The sequence below is a fragment of the Thermobia domestica genome, chromosome 11 (assembly GCF_964235325.1).
Source record: "Thermobia domestica chromosome 11, izTheDome1.hap1.1, whole genome shotgun sequence".
Classification (NCBI taxonomy): Eukaryota; Metazoa; Arthropoda; class Insecta; order Zygentoma; family Lepismatidae; genus Thermobia; species Thermobia domestica.
In genome coordinates this window covers 91,924,139-91,944,924 of record NC_137464.1, presented here as the reverse complement: position 1 = coordinate 91,944,924, position 20,786 = coordinate 91,924,139, and the positions used below count along the sequence as shown (strand labels likewise).

Here is a 20,786-nt window from a genome sequence, read left to right as displayed (position 1 = left end):
AAACAGAAAAACTCTTATGTTAAGGTTCGAAGCGATACGCACCATGGTTATGAAGATTATTTATTAACAAAAAAGAACAAACACAACGTAGCCTCTGTGGTTAGGTGGATAGAGTGGCGGACTCGTAGTTATTTTATTACTTTGACACCACATCGAATCCCATCCTATCCCATTCTCTCTTTTTTTTTAATTTATTTTATTATTATTACAAAACATTATAATTTTCATGTTAATAAGAACCGAAGCAATATACTAAGGACAACTTATTGATATCCAGGATTACAGTATTATTGGTAATAGCTATTGTTTTCAGTTCATGTTGTGTTCATGTTGTTGTATAGCTTCTCTCACCCTGTTTTCTTGGGAAAATAACAATTTTGTCTCCAACAAAATGTAAAGGATATATACGGACAGAAAAAGACATCTTAATATCAAACGCGATTTATCGACTAGTTTGCCATTATTTAAAAAAAAAAAAAAAAAAAAAGTATATTACTGAAGTTGACTTCCCTTTAGCTTTTAGCTAAAAAATATTTTTTCCTTTATAAGACTATACTTTATGAGGCAAGGTGTGTGATCATACCCACAAATTTAGCTAGGGAGTGAAAGATAATCGTTTATACAAACATTTTACAGGTTTAGGTGCGTGAAACACTAATTCACAATGGTCTCGCTTATCCGACCATTCTTTGTTACACATACCGTATGATCCGATATATCATTGCAGAAAGCACCAATCGGCAAGAAGAACTGCAAGTTGTGGTCTTAATCTATTTTTCATGCTCTGGAGTATATCGCCTAGCGCGCCCGTCTACACGTTGACTCATACATCTATCATTCAGTGCAGACACGTATCCAGGTTTTCTATTCGGAGGGGGCCCAACACGAATCCTCGTAAGCACGTAATTCTAATGTTTTAAAAATATCAATAATAATAATAATAATAATAATAATAATAATAATAATAATAATAATAATAATGCAACAGTTCTGTATTTCTCTTAAACTTTTTCCTACTTTTCATTTATAAACCGGTTTACTTTGGAAACTGCATTATAGCACAAACAAAATGAAACATATTTTCGAGAGAAATGTAACTAAAGAAAACTGTCTGCTACGTATATCACATAAAAATAGCAAGAAGACATTGAGTGTATCGTTCTAATATATTAAAGTTAAAAACAGAACGGAAACAAAATGTTAATCCTATTTAATTCCTGTTCTTTAATTCCAAATGGTATAATGGCATTAATGTATGTTCTTAGAATTATAACAAGACAACAGCACATTGCCCAAAGTTTGGACACTGACTATTAGTAAACTGATATAAAAGAATCTCAAAAGGGTAAAAGCATGTTTATTAAAAAGTGCTTGAGTTTCGGAGGGGGACAGCCCTGAGGCCCTCACGCTGGATACGTCCCTGATTCAGTGCAGTGCAGTTATTTGTTATAAAACATTATTATTAGATGTGTAATATGTAAAATTATATCATAAGTTTTACTTTTAACAGGTCTTTTCTTAACACATCCATATTATCCAGCGTTCTGCCTGCCTGTTTATGTCGGATAAGCGAAATTCTACTGTATTTCCAAAGCTAGCATATACATGAACTAGAATTGTATTGTCCTAGAACAGACAATAGTGTGAAATGCTTATATTAAAAGGCTGGAATAAAAAAAAAATAAATACTGTTTTGGTAGCGTGAGAACAAATTAAAAACAATTCAATATATTTCCTATGTATTAGATTATCATCTTATTGTGTCGATATGTATTCTTTTTTTAAACATAGTTTTAAAAGTCATACCATTCTCAATATTCCTAAGGAAATCGAAAGAAAAACTCCTATGTGCCTCTTGTGGCAAAGCGGCTTAAGTGCGTGGTCTGAAACGTTAAGGTATAAATAGAGTACCCGTGCTTCAAAACTGCAAATCCGGGACGCTACTAAATTACGAGAATCTTTGAAATGCTTAAAATTGAAAGAAGTGTTGAATACTAATTTACTTTTCTCCATTAGATAGAGTTGTTCAAGCATTACGTTATCACATTTTTATTCCTTTCACTAGACCTTCTTCCAAGGGCGCCGATTTCTCTGTAAATATTTTTTCTGGGAGGGCATTCAAATGCAGACGATATATTATTAGGATTTTAAGGCAAATTGCATTCAAATTATGCCAAATATTGTATATTCATAAATACAAAGGGGGGCCCGGCCCCCTAGGATCGGCGCCCTTGCCTTCTTCCTAGTTAAGCAAACGTAAGCAGATGATTTATTCCCTTCCCCTGGTAAGCAAAATTGTTTTTGTTTCTCAAGATTTGTTGTGTTTCGTGAAATAACAGCAGGAATTTCCAGATTACTTAACCATCTAAATGAATGTTTTCACTTAGAGCCATCCCGTCGATTCGCTTTGCCTAGGACTAAAATAAATTAAGGATCAATAATGAAAGACATGTGGATCGAAGATCTTTCTTTGTTCGAACTTTGATTTTTTCAAATCCATGATGGGAAATTATATTATGTGTACAATTTTCGAAATTAATAGTATACAATCGTAAAAATATCTTACAAAACGATGGTTTATTGCAAAATACTTTGACTCAAAGAATAAATTACAAGTAATAAACTTGTTACTTTTCCTGAAGAGTCTAAGTCGTGAATGAGACGGAAGCTGTCGAGCGTAGTGCAGTGAAACCTCTACTAACGGACACCTCTATAAAGCGGACACCTCTCATAACGGACATATTTTGTAATCCCCAAACACTGTAATAGGAAAAACCATGTTGACAAACCTCTCTAAAGCGGACACTCTCTAGTACGGACACGGACAGTCTTTTCTGTCTCTTATAGGTATTATTTACCTCCATATTACGGACACTTTCTCTAGAAACAAGTTGAAAAATACAGAAAAAATACATTTTCAGAAATGCATACATATATCACCAAGGAAACATTGTAATAACATTTTTCCTTGTCAACTGGCTGTTCAGAAACTCAGATGAAGCGTCTTTGTTTAACAACACCTTCATATCCTTTGCTTGCATTCCACTCCCACCCAACCTGTTTTAGAATCAAGTGATTGACAGTTGCCTGCCATTTGGGATGACACGTCATTTTACTGTTTTGCTGGAATCAAGCAGAAGACATGTTTGGTAATTTTTGTTCACGTATTCGCATATTGTCTTAGTGCCTCTATTTGTAGACGGAAGCAATAAGGTGTAAGTTGTTGTGAGCTTTCGAAATGCCACGAGAAGCGCTAATGTTAAAATCGAATTGATTGAATTTTCGAAGAATACTGAGGTGTGCGAAGGATAGCTGAAAATTTTTGTATCGGTAAAACTCAAGCACCTGAGATCATATAAAACCTAGACAAGTTAATAAAGTTCTGGTGTGAAAATGACAATGAAAATTGTGTCTCATTGCTTTGAACAAAGTTGGTGTGCAAGTGAATGTTTTTATAGAGTGCGGAATGAAAAAAAAATCCTGTGTTAGAGTCGATGCTAAAAGCTAAGAATTTAGAGGTAGCAACAGAAATGAATGTTTCAGATTTCAAGGTCTCGAGCGAGTGGTTAGAGAAGTTTCGGATTAGACAAAATTTCTTTCAAAGCGATTTGTGGAGAATCCGCAGATATCGACATGCCCACAGTCATAGAACGGTTTGATAAATTACCTTCAATAGTTTGTAATTACATATCACCTTATTTACTAATTTACGTAAGAAAATATCGAAACCTTTCTAAGACGGACACCTCTCTATAGCGGACAATTTTTGATTCCCCACGGCTGTCCGCTTTAGACAGGTTTCACTGTATTATTATTTTTTAAATATACAATTCTAGCGGACCTTATTTCTAAATCGAAGGGTAAGAAGACTAAATTCACTCTTATTATTATAGATTAATTTCAATTGAAGCAGTTAAAATAGTTGGGGAAAAATTAGAAAGCCATACCCTACATTCCAGTGTGCCACAACCGGATAACAGGCACACTGGCGTGTCCAGCAAATTACAAGAATATTTGTGGAGTTTATTTTATTTATTATTATCAACGATTCTCCCATGGATCAGCTGTCTGTATACAGTTAAACAAGTATCACGTTGAGGGAATGAGTGTAATTATTTACTTTAATAGTAATAGAAAGGTATATTTTCTTGTATTTTCTACCGGGAATAACTGCATCCGGTCTAGAAAGCTGGGGCTAACAACGAAGGAATCCGATGTGCCAAACACACACCACTCTATAGTCATGAGTGCCACAAGTCCTTTTCTACTCTTGGCATTCTAAAGGTTGTTGCCATCAAAGAGAGAGAGAGAGAGAGAAATAACTTAAGTCTATTGCACTTCCATGCTTAAATAAATACATTATGTAAATAACTGTTTCGTTTTCTGTTTTTATTATTATTATTATAAATTTCTTAGGAAGTTGACTGCCATATGTATGCAAACTGCTCTCCCGTGCAGCGCCTCGTGTATGATTTTCCATACATAAACTATATATTCCAAGTTTGTTGTGTTCGTTCTATAGGTGTGTTTGTAATTAGATGCATATGGCGTAGAAGTCAAAATTTAATGTCCACGCTACGTATATGCAAAACCATAGACAAAGAAATTTATGAACAAAGACATTTATGGCGCTAAAACAAAGGGCAAAAATAAAGAATTACTGGCGGATTGTTGCCCGTTGTGCACAGGTATTAACGGTTAACAGTGTTAAATTTAAACACACAGTTTTAATTAAGCACGAATTTAACTTATAGAGTACAGTGCGGAAAGGTTGAGGAGTTTGCTAGGATCGTTACAATATCGAACCCCGTAAAATGTACTGCAAACCTGTCCGCAAGCCCCCCGTAATGTTCAACAGATGTTGTGCATTAATGCTCATTTCAATGCAAACCTATATAGACCTACGCACTTCAATACCAAACGAAGGTGCAGAGACTATTCATGAGTTCCAGTATTAAACTCTCTACCCAATGTATTCTTCTAACATGTCTCCCAGCGATTACAATATTTTTTGTTATCTCAATCACTTCCTAGTAGGATAGCTTTAACTAGAGACCACTGATTAACCTGGTATTGGATGTTTCACTTTCTTACCTTTGGAGTTGGCAGTCATGCGTTGGACTTTTACACGCAAATATCTAATATTAACAACGTTTCTTCTAGAATTTCGTAATATTGTATTATTTCTTTGTATTATTCATTAGCTTGGTTAGACTTGTTTAAACACTTTTCTCTTTGCACCTATTCCTTAACGTTGGATAAAAATACACTAGCTCTCACCGGGAATCAAATCCAGAACCAATGCACTTGAACCATTTGGCCACAGCAAGGCACATTTAAAAAGAAGTTTCGATTTTCTTAGGAAAATTGTGATTGGGTGTAACATTTAAAAATATATTTAAGAATGGGTACGGATGAAACGCACTGAATTTTCTCGCTCGAATTTCTTAAACTGACTCGTGTTAGGCTGCAGCTATTACTGAAACATTTATTTGGGAAATGCGAATAAAATAATGTGTTTTAGAAAACTTTGTTCGAAGCAACTTACGTCCAAAAGTAAAGTACCCTTTCCTCATATTTCTGTTAGAAATAACTTATGCCATACATTAGAATTATTAAGCAGATAATTGTATGTGAACTATGAGCAAAAGCGTTTGAGTACTTTCTGAGAAAATCGTTAAAAAAGTCATCCCCAAGAATAAAATATCCCTTGTATATCTTTTCAGGACAAACGAGTTATGCTATTTATGAAATACGAACAAAATTGCCAGAGTAATTATCGACAAAATCGTAGGGCAAAACTTGCTCCGAAAAGTAATATACCACTTCTAGCTTTTTAGGATGATGGAATTATACCATATCGTTAGGTTATTTATGTAACATTTATTTATGAAAGATGAACAAAATTGGGTCAGGCGTTAATGGGAAAATCGTCGAAGAGTAGGCTAAACTACCTCTTCTGAGTGTTTACAGGACGAACGAGTTGTGTCATATTGTCAGGTTATTAATGATACATTTATTTATAAAATGTGATTGAGAAAATTGTTCAAAAAAATGCATCCCATACAGTAAATTACACCTTACGTATTTTTTCAGAGCAATGATTCATACTATATTTGTAAAAATACAAACAAAATCTTTACAGCCGTTTTTGAGACAATTTAATGATTTTAAATTTTCATCCTTCCGTAAACTACCCTTATTTTTAGGTGTCGGAGGATATAGAATTCGAAACGATACTGTTATGAACACAAATCTCCGGGTGTATATGAAATTCCGGCTGAGTTAATTTTAGCTGGGGGCGAAAAATTGTGGAACAAGATACACAAACTCATTCTCCTTATATGGAACAAGGAAGAATTGCCACAAGAGTGGAAAGAATCAATCATTGTTCCAATTTACTAGAAAGGCGACAAAACTGTAATAATTATCGAGGCATTTCTCTTCTATCAACATCCTATAAAATCCTTTCAAATATTCTGTTAGCAAGACTGACCCCATACGCAGATGAAATTATTGGAGATTATCAGTGCGGATTTAGACGAAATCGATCAACTATCGACCAAATATTTACCATTCGCCAAATACTCGAAAAAAAAGTGAGAATACAATACCCCGGTACATCGACTATTTATTGATTTTAGAAAGACGTACGACTCGGTTAGGAGAGAAACATTATACAACGTCCTTACAGAACTTGGAATACCGAGAAAGCTAATTAGATTAATTAAGATATGTTTAAATGAATCCCAAAGTAAAGTCCGGGTAGGAAAATTTTTGTCCACGAGCTTTCACGTCGAAAATGGCCTGAAACAAGGAGATGCGTTGTCGCCATTATTATTTAACTTCGTTCTGGAATACGCTATAAGGAAAATCAAAGATAGCAACCAGGGCCTACAGTTGAACGGTATTGACCAGGTTATGGCATATGCTGATGATGTAAATTTAGTAGGGGATAATAGGAGAACAATAGAAAGAAATGCAGAGATCTTATTAAACTCTTGCAGGGAGATGGGTTTAGAAGTAAATGCAGAGAAAACTAAATACATGGAAGTGCGTCGGGACCGGAATACAGCAAATTATGGATACGTTAAAATATTAAATAATACTTTTGGTAAAGTGGATAGTTTCAAATATCTAGGATCAATATTAAGAGCGGGAAATCATATTCACGAAGAAATTAAATGTCGACTCAAAGTAGGGAATTCGTGTTACTATTCGGTTCAAAATCTCTTGTTGTCGCGAATTCTGTCGAGGAATTTGAAGCTTAAAATATACAAAACGATTATTATGCCTGTTGTTCTGTATGGCTGCGAAACATGGTCACTTACTCTGAAGTAAGAACATAGACTGAAAGTATTTGAGAACAAGAACCTGAGACGAATATTCGGACCCAAGAGGAACGGGAATGGGGAATGGCGGAAACTTCATAACGAGGAACTACACAATTTATATGATCTACCCAACATTGTTAGGGTCGTCAAGTCTAGGAGGCTTAGGTGGGCGGGTCATGTAGCTAGAATGGAAGAAAGTAGAAATGCTTTCAAAGTCTTCACTGGAAGACCAATCGGAAAACGACCATTAGGAAGACCTAGGCGCAGATGGGAGGACAATATTAAGATGGATCTCGCAGAGATTGGAATACAAAGTAGAAACTGGATGCAGTTAGCTAAGAATAGAAGTCAGTGGAGAGCTTTTGTGAACGCGGCATTGAACCTCCGGGTTCCATAGGCCATATAGTTAGTTAGTTTTTTTAAAGTGTTATAAAAACTTCATGTCTAGAATTCGGTCCAGATACGTCGAACAGTATGGCCTCTATTTGAATACATGAAAAAGCGTGACGAACCGACAGACGAACAGATGGACAGACATCAAAATTACTTTTTCGATATGTGGGGGCGTGAAACTTGAATTCATTGAAATCTCGAATTCGATTTTTATCACTATTACTACAATTTCTTCTTTCGTCGCTCGAACGTGAAAACGAATAGGAATACAACGACACGTAAGGTGATAATTTGTAATTCCCAAAATTTAATGAGTTAAGTTTAATGTGTTGCCATGCTAGAAAAAAAGCTTATGCCTGTTTGTTATATCATTTTAATATCAGTTTTTCACGCTACTATATAATGTAGAAATATGGTATGATTATCGTTCATATTCATGCTATCTTTTGGAAATATTCGTGTTCCGCATACATAGATCTGTATAATTTAGCTTTGTTCAACGAAAACATTCCTTACACCGACTTATGATTGCATTTTGAAATCGTGTTTTTGTCGTCGTTAGAATTTAGTAAATATAAGCATAACACTCAAATTAGTTTTTGACTTTTACAGAAAACCAAATTTCTGTTAAAAAAAAAAAAAAAAAAAAAGTTGCGGCTGACTTAATCCCCACCCTCCTTGTGCAGTGCATAATAAAACGCAAGTGTTATATAAATTATCCCCTACTCTCATTCGTTGCCGCTAGCGCAAATTATAAATAAAATTTAAAAAAAAAATCATTCCTATAAATCAAAAAGGCCATCTAATCAAAGTAAATAATTTTAAAAAAATAAAAATTAAAAATAAAGTAATTGTTTTTAAGCACTTAGGTTGTTAAATATATAATTTGCTTGTAGTTTACTTATTGTATATTATTTGTTTAATCCTAATACATAATACTCGTAATTTTAATCTCACGTTAAATTCTTAGCCGTAATCGCTCGTAACTTTACAGTGTATTATAAAGATTTATAAATTATTTGTTTTAATTTGTTTTTTTCTTTATTCATTATCTTTACGGCAAGCACTTCTCTCTTCCCCAATATCTTTTCAGCGGCCGGTGAAAACGGGAAGTGCTTATATAGTTTATAATGACCTTTTGTGGGTGCTAAGAGCCACAAAGCCAAAGTTTAAAGCAAATGGTTAAAAAAATGTCGTCGGTTAGCAATCCAAATTAAATCGTCCTATTCCCAATAAACCCACAAAGGTCGGTCATAATTTCTTGCAATTGTGGATATGAAAAAGAGAGAGGAAGAAAGTAAATACTCTATATAAAAAAAAAAAAGCACACACACAGACAAACGATAATTTGACATCAGCTTTTTCCTTTCTTCCTTTTTTTCACGACAACAAGCATCATTCGATGTAACGTCATGTCGATAACTTGGGAAGACTGTCAAGGTCGCGTATGTTATTTTTCCTGTTCTTGACACACAAATCCGAAGTGAGTTGTCTGCTGTTCAAGAACGGGCAGGTAACATACAAGACCATAAACTGAAAACAATAACTGTTTGCAATAGTACACGTATTCTAATACTGAATAAATACGTCGATTAAAGGATACTATCAATAAGTTATTTCCTTATTATACTGTTTCGGTTCTTATTAACATCAAAGTTATACACTTCCAATAATGTTTTGTTAAAAAAAAAATGGGATGGGATAGGATGGGATTCGATGTGGTGTCAAAATAATAAAATATCCAAAAGTCCGCCACTCTATCCACTTAACCACAGAGGCTACGTTGTGTTTGTTCTTTTTTCTTAAGAAATAATCTTCAATAACCATGGTGCGTATCGCTTCGAACCTTAACATAAGAGTTTTTCTGTTTAATTCTATATTTTCGTACGACATCTTAGTCACAGAAGCTAATTTATATTTGGCAGGCAATCTACACACTAGGTTTTAACCAATAAATGCAACATTTTAGTTCAGTATCCAGTTCCTTGATCCATCTCCTCGACTTCCCTACTGAATTCCCTCCGCAATCGTGCTGTACTACTGAAAAAATCCCTAGAAATCATCGTTGCCAGTATACACAAAACCGAGCATAATTTTGTTTTTTGTTTATATTTTTATTATTTTATTATATTTTTTGGAAATATCTCCTTAGATAGATTGCTCTCTATTATCTCCACATACTAATAACTCAACTTTACCCATAAACGTAAGGAAAAAGGAATAAATACGGAAAATCGTGAGTTACAGTATACGCGCAATTTTTTTTGCGCATGGGAGTACATGAATGTAACAGTTTGTGTGTGTTTCAAAGAGGGCTTAGTAAGTAAATGCAAACTTATTCAGAATAAACATCACAATTCATTCCACTAGATTATTGGTGCATGAAAGCCACAAAACTACGTAAATGGTGCAGAGTTACCCGCACAACGATTATGGAAAATATGCCATCCCGTCTCTGTATGGTTAAATCCCACTCTTGTGGACTTCAACTAAATATTAGTCTATTTCGAGTAGCTATCAAACGCAACAAAAACTCAAGAGTATGAAAATAATGTAAAGCATTCTCCCCATGGGGCACGTCCTTTCTGTGTACTACAGGGTGCGGCACGTAAAACCGGCCCGTAAAGGGAACACATAAAATGAAATGTAATGTATTGAATATGACTACTCACCTTCACAGCAGGTGCTGAAAGTGTCCTCCGCCCACTTCAACACACATGTGAGCACGATTGAGGAGATTCATATATACCCATGTTAGTTCTTGTGTTGTAATGCTATTGGTGACATCCTGGATCCTGGACTTGAGTTCTTCAATTGTGTGTGGATTTGTTTCGTATACTCTTCCCTTTAACAGTCCCCATAAGTAAAAGTCACACGTGGACAAGTCTGGTGACCGAGAAGGCCACAAGCCTTTGCTGATTGTCCTCTCTGGTGTAAACATCTCATGCACAAGGGACAATGATGCAGCTGATGTGTGGCATGTTGCACCGTCCTACTGAAAGTAACATAACTGACGCTCCTCTTCGGTCAAGTGTGTATAAAACTCCTCCAGGATTCCCATATACACGTCACTGTTCACTGTCGTCTCAAAGAATATGGGTCCAATAACGCGTGTGGCGGAAATGGCACACTAAACACCAATCTTCTCATCATGCAAGGGTACCTGGTGGACTGCGTGTGGATTTTCTGTCGACCAATACCGGTTGTTTTGGGAATTTACGTACGCAGACAGGTGGAACCACGCCTCGTCACTCATGATGAGCATTAGTGGATCCAAGAAACCACTGGCAACATTGCTCAACAGCCATGAACAGAAATGCACCCTCTTCTGCAGGTCAGGCTCCTTCAGTCCTTGCACAACACTTATCCGGTACGGTTTTAACTCCGCTGCGGCTGCACGTGACTGCTGCAGGTCACGTAAGTCGACCCGACCTCGACACGCCATCTCTTGGTAGGAAGGTAGATTATTTAAGTGTTGCCAAAAACAGAATATTACGACGGGCCGGTTTTACGTGCCGCACCCTGTATAATACTTCACAGGAATACCATTATATGCTAGTTGTCAGATATAGCTACATACATTTTTTTTCTTAAATTCTTTAAGGAGATCACACAACTGAATCCTTTACTATTGTAATATTTTTTTGAATAACACGTTTTTCTGTGGAACAATTCCACATCACTATAACGCATAACTCGAGACTGAATTTTCGATATTTGGAAATACAGTTTGATCAATCAAAATATCAAAGAGCCCTAGTTAAAGGTGGCTGAACACGCTCGACTACTGACTCAATATGAAGTATTAGTTGTTTTCATAATGCACTCGATTCTACACCCATTAGATTCCACTCCACGCCAATAGCTGACTCAACGGACTTGATATACACATATCGAACTTCAAGATGATAGCACTAAGACACATATTGTAAGCGTAAAGGAGTACTAAAAATATCGAAATAACACAATCACTATCAATGAGAAACTACGAAATCAGTATCCATGGGCAATTGTACTGATACTATAGTTCGTACAAAAACGATAAATATTAGGCAACAAGTGCTTTCTAAGTTACTACAATATTTCCATGTACAAACTACTTCTTTACCCAATTATTAGGAGGTCGTGGAGTGCCCGCATCGGTTCGTTTTCCAGGTGCCCATACATAATAATTAGAGTAATTGCCTTCCCGTTTGATTGACTTCTGGAACCAAGGATGTTCATCACTGGAATGATTTATGGTGAAGCTCATTATAAGTTTCAGACCTGCAAAACAGAGTACCATTGTTACATTACACTAAAAACAAAAACTTTTACCATTTTGTATCTAACGTTACTTGAATATCAAATCTATTGTAATAAATTGTAACGTACCGTACTCTGAGAACATAGTACATCTGAACTGCCACATTTTAATAAAAGTAGTCCAGGGTAATTCAGGCATGTGTACAGAAATTTTACAAGAACGTTCTTCATACCAAGGGTGAAAGAAAATATTCAGAAATATTTAGCTGAGGGGCGACGCATCAACAACGTGCATAAGCAACATACCAAACTCGAAACCTACGGATCTTAGAGATCCTCTTGAGCAGGCGACAAAGAAACAAAATCAATGTTGTATGTCAGAGCATGCTGCGATGCTCGTGCAACCGTTTTACAAAAAACAGATTTTATGAAGGCATTTTAAGGTCAAAACATTGATCCCCCTCTCTGCTGAAACCGGAAGCCGTACAAATCTCCCACTTCAGGGTCGAATATCGGACTCCATATAACGGTAAGATATTGCAAGAAATTAACTTTCTGATGTACATTCAACGGTAGCAGACCAGCATCGAACGCTACACCAGGTGGGAAACGAGGAAAGGTGGTTTTAGGTTCGAAGCGGGTGCAAGAAACATGTGAAAGTTAGATATCTAAAAAGATTACCAAATACAAGTTGATGAAATGAAATAGGAAATATTATAATGGATATAACAGCTCACAGCTGCGGGACCGGCCTTAGGTGGTGCGGGGCCCCATTAGGTAACTTGCACTAAGGTCTGTAGAACCAATATATATATATATATATATATATATATATATATATATATATATATATATGAGATGCACTCTTCCTGCTGGTCTAGTGGAAATACCCATTTCCCTTTATAACGTTTTTGCATTTGCAAAATGTTCTGTTGAAAACCGCTCACCCTGTTCATTGCTTATAGCAGCTAATTTTTCAAGAAGTTTCTGTACCAGTGTTTCATAGTTTTCTTCTCTTACAAGTAAACCTATCGATATCGAAATCTAGTTTCTTGACCAAACTTGGCAGAGAAGGAGTGGAATATAAAGGAACGAGCGTAAGAAAAAATTTAAAGTGCTTCAGTCCATGATGTATCTCGCTCGACTTTTTTCTTTATAATAGGAAGGGGGTCATGTAATATATCAAATTGGTTTAGAATTTTACGAGAAATACAATGGTGCAGTCTATGTTTCCATAAGTTTATATTTGTAAGACATAATGAAATGCACATTGATATGAATGTGTTGGTTCAAATGTTTAACAGTTGTATCTTTTTGAAAAGAGTCAAGTCCTAGTGACAACATCGTAGGTAGCTACTTATAAAAGGTAGTCAGCTTGAAATCGTTATCGACTGCAAACAAAATGAAATGGTGATGAGACGATCACAAACCTTAAGGGACAGATGGAAGATGGATGACATTTTCCATTGGATTAATTGAGTTAGAAGACAAATTTTCATAAGCAGTCATCTATCCAGTACGCACTAGTATACATACGGCTTTCCTAACTTGATTTAAAAAATACATCCACGGGATTTTTCGCAGGAGAGGGCAAAGTTTGTCTTCTGGATTTGTATTTTTAATATAGCTGTAATAAGAGAAAAGGTATGCAAAGAAGTCGCACTGAGGCTGATTTATTTGATACCATATCTGTATTCACGGTAGTATCACATGAAATAATCAGTAAGAATGCCAGGAAATTACTGGGTGTTCAAAATAAAAGAAGGTGTACATCCAGAATACATTTTTACACAAACTCAAAATAATATTTTTACGCCCAGGGGAGTGTATAAGAAAATTTGGGAGGGTGTTAGAGGTGTTGAGGGTGTGCAGAATACTCCCTGGACATAATACATATTTTTACAACAGAAATTGTAAACGTAAAAAAAATTAAAACTATTGCAGCATTAAATTCAGAAAATGTATGCTTATGCCTGGAAATTTAATACAAACTATTCATTTACTTGTTAGGGAGAGGCCATATCCTCCTTTGTAAAGTCCATAAATGTACAGTACCTGTATTGAAATATGTTGCGTGTACTTGACAACCGAGAGTAACAGAGCCATCTTAACAGTCCCATAGCCACTTGGCCGGGGGCGCCGCGAGCAGAATAGCATGTATTAATTACATGTATTAAGAGCAAACTTTAATCATTGGAACCACAACACACTTGTTTGTTCTGGGGCCTAATATGCTGTTAAAGTGACAGTGGAGAGTAGAGTAGGCGGCACTGAGCAATCGGTCCAATCGGCTTAAAGCAGGCCCTGCACAGCTGTACACTGTTACTTGTTTAAAACTCTCGTTACTAGAAAAATCTATGCTACATGGGCATCCATCCGATCACTATTTTTTAAATTTCATTAAAAAAAAAAAAAAAAAAAAAAAAAAAAAAAAAAAAAAAAAAAAAAACGATGTAACTATCGCAGAAAATCTTCAGATAGCAAGTGATTATCATAATCTGCAATCCATCGAGAAAGTTATGTTAGAATTTGTAATCGATTCCTATAATTTCATGAACAACTTACTGCTACATACGATGATTAGAACTTTTTTTTTTTTTTTTAACGCAAAAGCGGGATTCGATTTACTGTGTGATTGAGTCGTGTCCTACATTAATCTGATCTACTTTATGTGCTACAGAAGCTAAAGGACGTTAAAATGAAGCACGAATGTATTCATGGAGAAGCAGTATCCCAGGTGTCTTCCTTGGAGAGCTTGCCGACCTCCTACTTTATTTTAAAGTAGTATTTTCGCAGTAATGTTTACACCCTCCCCTTTCCCAGTTTGAGTCTTTAAAAGTAGAAACTTTCAGAAATCGTCACTGCTATCTCATGACTACAATCCAACATGGCATCTACCTGGAAGCTTCACAGCTACTTTCCTGACTAAATTTCTTATACTTCTATTTCTACTACTACTTCTGTAGCTGGTGCAGCGTTCTGCGATCATAGCGATTATTACTTGACATTCATATTATATATTTAAGAGAAAATCTGTACAAATTATGTATCTTGCACAAACATAACACGAAACCCACAACTATATAAATACACATTTCTGGTAACTAGGACTTTAAAAAAAAAAAATAAATAAACTTAGGAGGGGAAAATAATAATAATAATAATAATAATAATAATAATAATAATAATGACGACGACTTGGAAAAAAGTTCCAAAAGTTAGAGAAAAATAGAGGTGGAAATCCACTTTTGCTAGAGACTTCAAATAAATTTTATTTTCGAACTAGCTGAAATATCCATTCTTTACACGAAAAGAAGGTTTGCACCCCCTTTGAATGCGTATTTGAATCGAAATTTAATAGAAATTCGCAAATTTAAAAAAAATCTTTTCCCTTTAAAGCCTTTCAACTCAAGTGTAATAAAATCCAACGTTAAACCAACTTATGTATTTGTTATTTTAGCTTCGCGTCCTTCAATTATGCCTCAAGGCTAAGGGAGACATAGTAATGAACGAAATTGTGGAATGAAAGAAGTAGGAGGAAACTCACGTACACTGTGTTTACTCACTCATTTGGTGCGAACTGGGATCCAACCAGCTCCCCACGTAATAGAAATCAGTTCTATCAGGTGGAAATTCAACTCAATGTCAACTCAAATGGAAATTATGTTCCAAAATGCTTTTCAAACTGTTCAGCCTACGATGAGGCAACGTTTACTGGAACGTGAAGGAATAACAATATAGCAGTTACAAGAGAAATTTCTGTAAACTCTAGGACAAGTTTTCTCATTATTTTGATAACTAGAGTTTACATAGTTTCTTTTTCGTGAGTTTAGGGTCTCGAAGACGCTATATTTTAAACTTATTTATCTGAACCTTCCCCCTCCCTACCTTACGCTACCCATTTTAAATTAAGTATGTTAAAAAGAGGTCTACCAAGTGCTAACTATTTTCAAACGGTTCAACGATGATTTGTACAGCGTATTCTGCTTTAGATACAAGAGCAGAAAATATTCTGGTTTTTGTAATCTAGGCTATTGAAGCGCACAAAATAAGAACAGCGGCCACAATATTTAGACTAGTCACACACTGGTCAAATGGTGACGCGGGAGAGGATGTGGAGAGAGAAGCCTGAACGCATTGACCGTGTGTCTCGATCAGGTCTGAGGGCCTTTGCCTAGTACGGTTAATTTAATATGCGGTAAGAGGCGGTGCTATGTAAGGGGACAATGCCTACCAAAAGGTATTTCACCCCCCCAGCAGACAATTCCTAACTACGCCCATGTTTATTGCATTGCTCACAATACTGTATCTCGGCTCGGCTGTCCTGTCCTTTGACCAATGTGGGGCTGCGTAGATGACCAAAACGCTGCACATACCAATTTCAAGGAAACAGACTAAACACATTACAACTATTACCTTATTATAAATTAAATTACGTGGATACGAATTAGCAGGGTTGGCAAAAACCATGGTTTTTATTGAGAAAATTTTTCTTTATTTTTTTTTTATTTATTTATTTATTTATTTTTTTTGTTACAGAAATAAGTTTATTTCGCCTTGGTGTTATTATGCAACAACCGGGTTATGCTGGAAGGGGTCACATAAGCTTAAAGCGGATTCCAAACCGCTTCTCAAGCTTACATCCGAGAGAAATTGACCTCCATTTGAACTCAAAACTTCAAACGTCTGCCGACTCACTCACGAAGGACTCCTGATAAAAATACGTTGTATGGTCTTTACATACTTGTTAATATAATTGTCAAGAGTCATTTCAGAAGGCCAAAAAGATAAAACAGTTGCACAAGTGAAACCATTATACAGAATTTCATATGGACAATTTCAAAATAATGCAGAGTACAGAAGAACTAATTTAGTTCAAGTCAGTTCACTACGACTTTTATTAGTCCAAGTTAAAGAAATACAATGACATAATGTGCAAATCAGTAAGAAAATTGAATCAAGATACGAATTATTTGAGTCCACTTTGGCTCTGATCCATTTATACATAACCGAAAATATTTCTGATTTCAATAAATGTCTCTCGTGGGTTTGTATGACCCTCCCCCCTCATAGAAGTACGGCATTTCGATGTATTTTATCAATAGTAAACATTATTAAAACAAAACAATATTTAGAATTTTTCTTTGATTGCAATTGCATAATAATAAACCATTTAAAAAATCACAAAAGAAACAAACAGTTGCTTTTGTAATATAATCTCTGAGTAATGAATGGGGAATTTAGGTCTGAATATAATGCGAATAATATACGGGAGTGAAACGTGATAACTTACAAATGTGTGTTCATCAAGATTTTACGAACACTTAAACTTACACGAACTATTTTTCGTTTTTTGGTTTAAACCATTTTTTTAAACCAGCTGGTTCAAACCACCTTGGTTAAACCAGCCAACCCTGCGAATTAGTAATATCAATGTATTACGCGAAGATTCTTTTCTTTCAATTACTGAGAGCGAAATAAAACTGACAATACTCAAAAATCTCAACGAAAATCCTGTCAAAATTTAAATATACAATAAATGCTATTTTACATACAATAAATGTGTAAACTGACCTTTAGCTTTAATATCAGCAACCAAGGCTTTGAAGTCTTCAAGTGTTCCGAATATTGGATTGATGTTTCGGAAGTCCACTATGTTGTCCTCGTTGTCTCCTGATGTTTGTAAGATAGGTGATATCTTGATGCCTGTAATTTCCAAATTCGAGAAGTGGTCCAATTCCTTCTTAAGTCCTGAAAAAAAATAATAATAAAGTATATTAGTAAATTAGCAATCTTAACTTCTATTCAGCCTTCACAAAAAGTTATAAATCAACGTGGACCATTTATCTTACAATACTCTTGTAACATTTATGCTATTCTCATAAATCTATCATCTATTCTGCGTATTCTCATTCTTGTTTCACGTCCCTAGGCCAATTGGGGAATGAGCTACTAGCATTTTGAAAATCACTATAAATGTTGCATTTCGTTCAAACTGGTCAGGCTTCAAGGGGGTTATTTAGCGGAATGGGCTTCGATTCCTAAGGAAGTTAATGGCTGACATTTAGTATCTCCCCCAATCTTGCACTCATAAGATCTCCAGAGTTACTTCCCAAAATATAGCTGAGCGAATAAAGGGGTCAAAAGCCCCGCAACAGAAATGCAAGGGCTCGGAAGGTAATAGTATACATGAGAACCCCCTGATCTGCGTTTCTTCTGTGTTCTATTACCACTTCTACATGAAATACTATAAATTTTCTATGTAGTGCAATAGTAAGAAGCATCCATGTTCAAAAGACATGCGATATGCGTTAAATCCCCCCCCCCCACACACACACACAGTCATAGATCAAGTACAAGGGCACAACACATGCAGATATAAAGTACAGTTACGTTCTTTTTTATTTTCGTATCAGTCGATAAATAAATAAAAAGTCGCTTTGTTACCCCCTTTGTAAGTTCGTACATACTCAATGAATAATCCGTAAAAGTATGAGCGTCCTGCTCCTTCGGGAACTGATGCAGCTTCATGTATACTATATCCAAACAGGGAAGCCCGAGCTGCGTCAGGGATGGTACGTATGCGCGTAAACGAAGATGTCGTTAAAAACACTACGTTTATCTTTTCTAATTTTGCACCAACACACTATAAATAATAACACCTCTACCAACAACTTTTGTCTCCTAGAAGGAAGTACTTTGATTGTCGACTTATGCTAATGATATTTCACGCCATCATACAATGTTCACATTTGAAAATGTGGCCTTTGGGTCCATGTTCCGTTAAGGGAGTCCAAAACTAAACTAACCTAATATAACGCTGTATTATGTAATCAAACGAAAAGCAATGGAAATAAGTGGAGAAATTGCAAATTTCGTGTGGAAGAAATTTCTGGACCCCCCTAACGGTACATTGACCGCTCTTTGTGCCGCAGAGTGGGTTCAGCACCTTAAGGTTTAGGTTAGCTTTAGGTAGGTTCGTTTGGCTTCAGTTAGGAATATTGAAGCTAACCGAAATTAACCTACCCTAAGCTAATCTAACCCCGCGGCAGTTAACCCTGGAGTAATAGAGCCGCTATCGCTTTATTGGATCAACCATATTCTTAATCTGTACGCAAATTTGTATTTTTCGGCAGACGCCAAGTATTGTTGTATGTATTTGCGTGCAGGTGTAGTTTTGCACACCACTAGAAATATTGGGATGGCATTTAGTATCTCCCCCAACTTGTTTCATGGTTCCAGAACCGAGTACTTTGTTTTTTACTAAATTGTGATAAAGGTAGAAGTACAAGGGCTCTGGGGGGCTTCGAACTCCCTTCGCTAGCTGTCTCTACCTCAGCTATATGTTGTAAAGTAACACAATGAAAATATTACATACATACACAAGATTGGGGGATACTAAATATCAGCCAAAAATTGTAATTCCTTCACTAATGCGCTGGGTGACATGAAAACATCTCACTTGGCACAGATAAAATTCAAGGGGTCGCCAGAGATAATTCTTGAAAAATTACAATTCTTTTCCGACTTGCGCAGAAATACGGTTTCCAGGTGTACGGCATAAGAACTAGTGCAAAAGCATAAACCAACCTATGCTAACTAGCCATTAAAAAGCACGAACGCTATCTAACAGAGTCAGGGTAGGGCAAAGCTATTTGGCCCGCGCCATAACTCATCCGAAGGGGGCAGGCGCGTCCGCGATGGTGGGTACACGCGTAACAGAGGATAGTGAAAAAAGTGGTGGATTTTGGCCCCTATTTGTATATTTTATTTGAAAGCACACAGGCTTTTAGTTTGCACAAATGACTATCGCGCGAAGTCCAAAAACACGTAGCGTACTTCCCCATTCAAATTTTCCTTCTGACGGAACTATTTTAGACATCTACTTGGACAATAACATTCAATACAAGGATGATACTTACCTATAAGGTCACCAACCCCATCTTGCGGGTCGCCTCCATCCTTGAATGACTTCACAAAAATGCTATACATAGGAGACTTTTGCCACCACTCCCGTGGTGCAGGAGCAGGGCATTTTGGTGTCATTACTATAATTGCAATTGCTCCAGCAAGCATTCCAACCCATAACAACCAAAATAGGATGAAAAGGAACCATCTCATTCGCACCCAGAATGGATCATTGGCGAACTTCATTAATTCATCTTTGCCCATACCAGCAAAGGCTACTTTGACATTTTCGATATCAATTTTAGCATCCCCATTTTGTGAATCTGTTGAAATAAATTTAACAGCTGTAGGATCTTGATCCAAAAGCAATTTGCCATCTTCCGTTGGTTTTTCTTCCACGTGTTCGCCCTGATTTGACTTTTCAGTTAGCAGGTGGTCGGGACGATTCTCTTCTATGTTGTCCTTCGGCACTTCCAAATCTGATTCCGAAGCTCTCTTATCACTTTCCATTGTTTACACACACAAATAACAACACTTCACGCAAATATATTCTATCTGCACAGAATATTCGATTTTTTAACTATTACAACAAGCAAGACGTTCCACTCCAGTCCTGTTCCACACAACCGGTTGTATCTGCCTACAGCCTACAAAGGGATTAACTAAGCAAGCGCAGTACTGCCGCGCGCCTACAAGCGATGATGCAATCACTTCGATTCTTGCCGTTTGCCGCTCCCGATCCAACAGCTGGAACAAATCTTAAGTGACAGTCTGATACTCCCGTCCAGCTGAAATAAATTTTAAATGCTCAATTAAACAGAAAGGTGTTGAATTTTTAATACATTAGCATAGTATTGATTCAGCGAAAGTAAGAAATTAAAAAGTGTAACATTCCTTGAACGTCAG

The 20,786-nt window shown here is 36.2% G+C and overlaps 1 protein-coding gene across 1 annotated transcript in view; it reads right to left on the bottom strand.

Moving 5' to 3' along the window:
* The window catches only part of LOC145664281 (maltase A3-like), a gene marked incomplete at its 5' end in the record, with an annotated part of 45,223 nt that extends 24,437 nt beyond the window's left edge, over positions 1-20,786 (bottom strand). Inside the window, 3 exon segments of the mRNA XM_081730815.1 lie at positions 11,836-11,993; positions 17,547-17,723; positions 19,895-20,786. Of these exon segments, the coding sequence (XP_081586941.1) occupies positions 11,836-11,993; positions 17,547-17,723; positions 19,895-20,390 (831 nt within the window).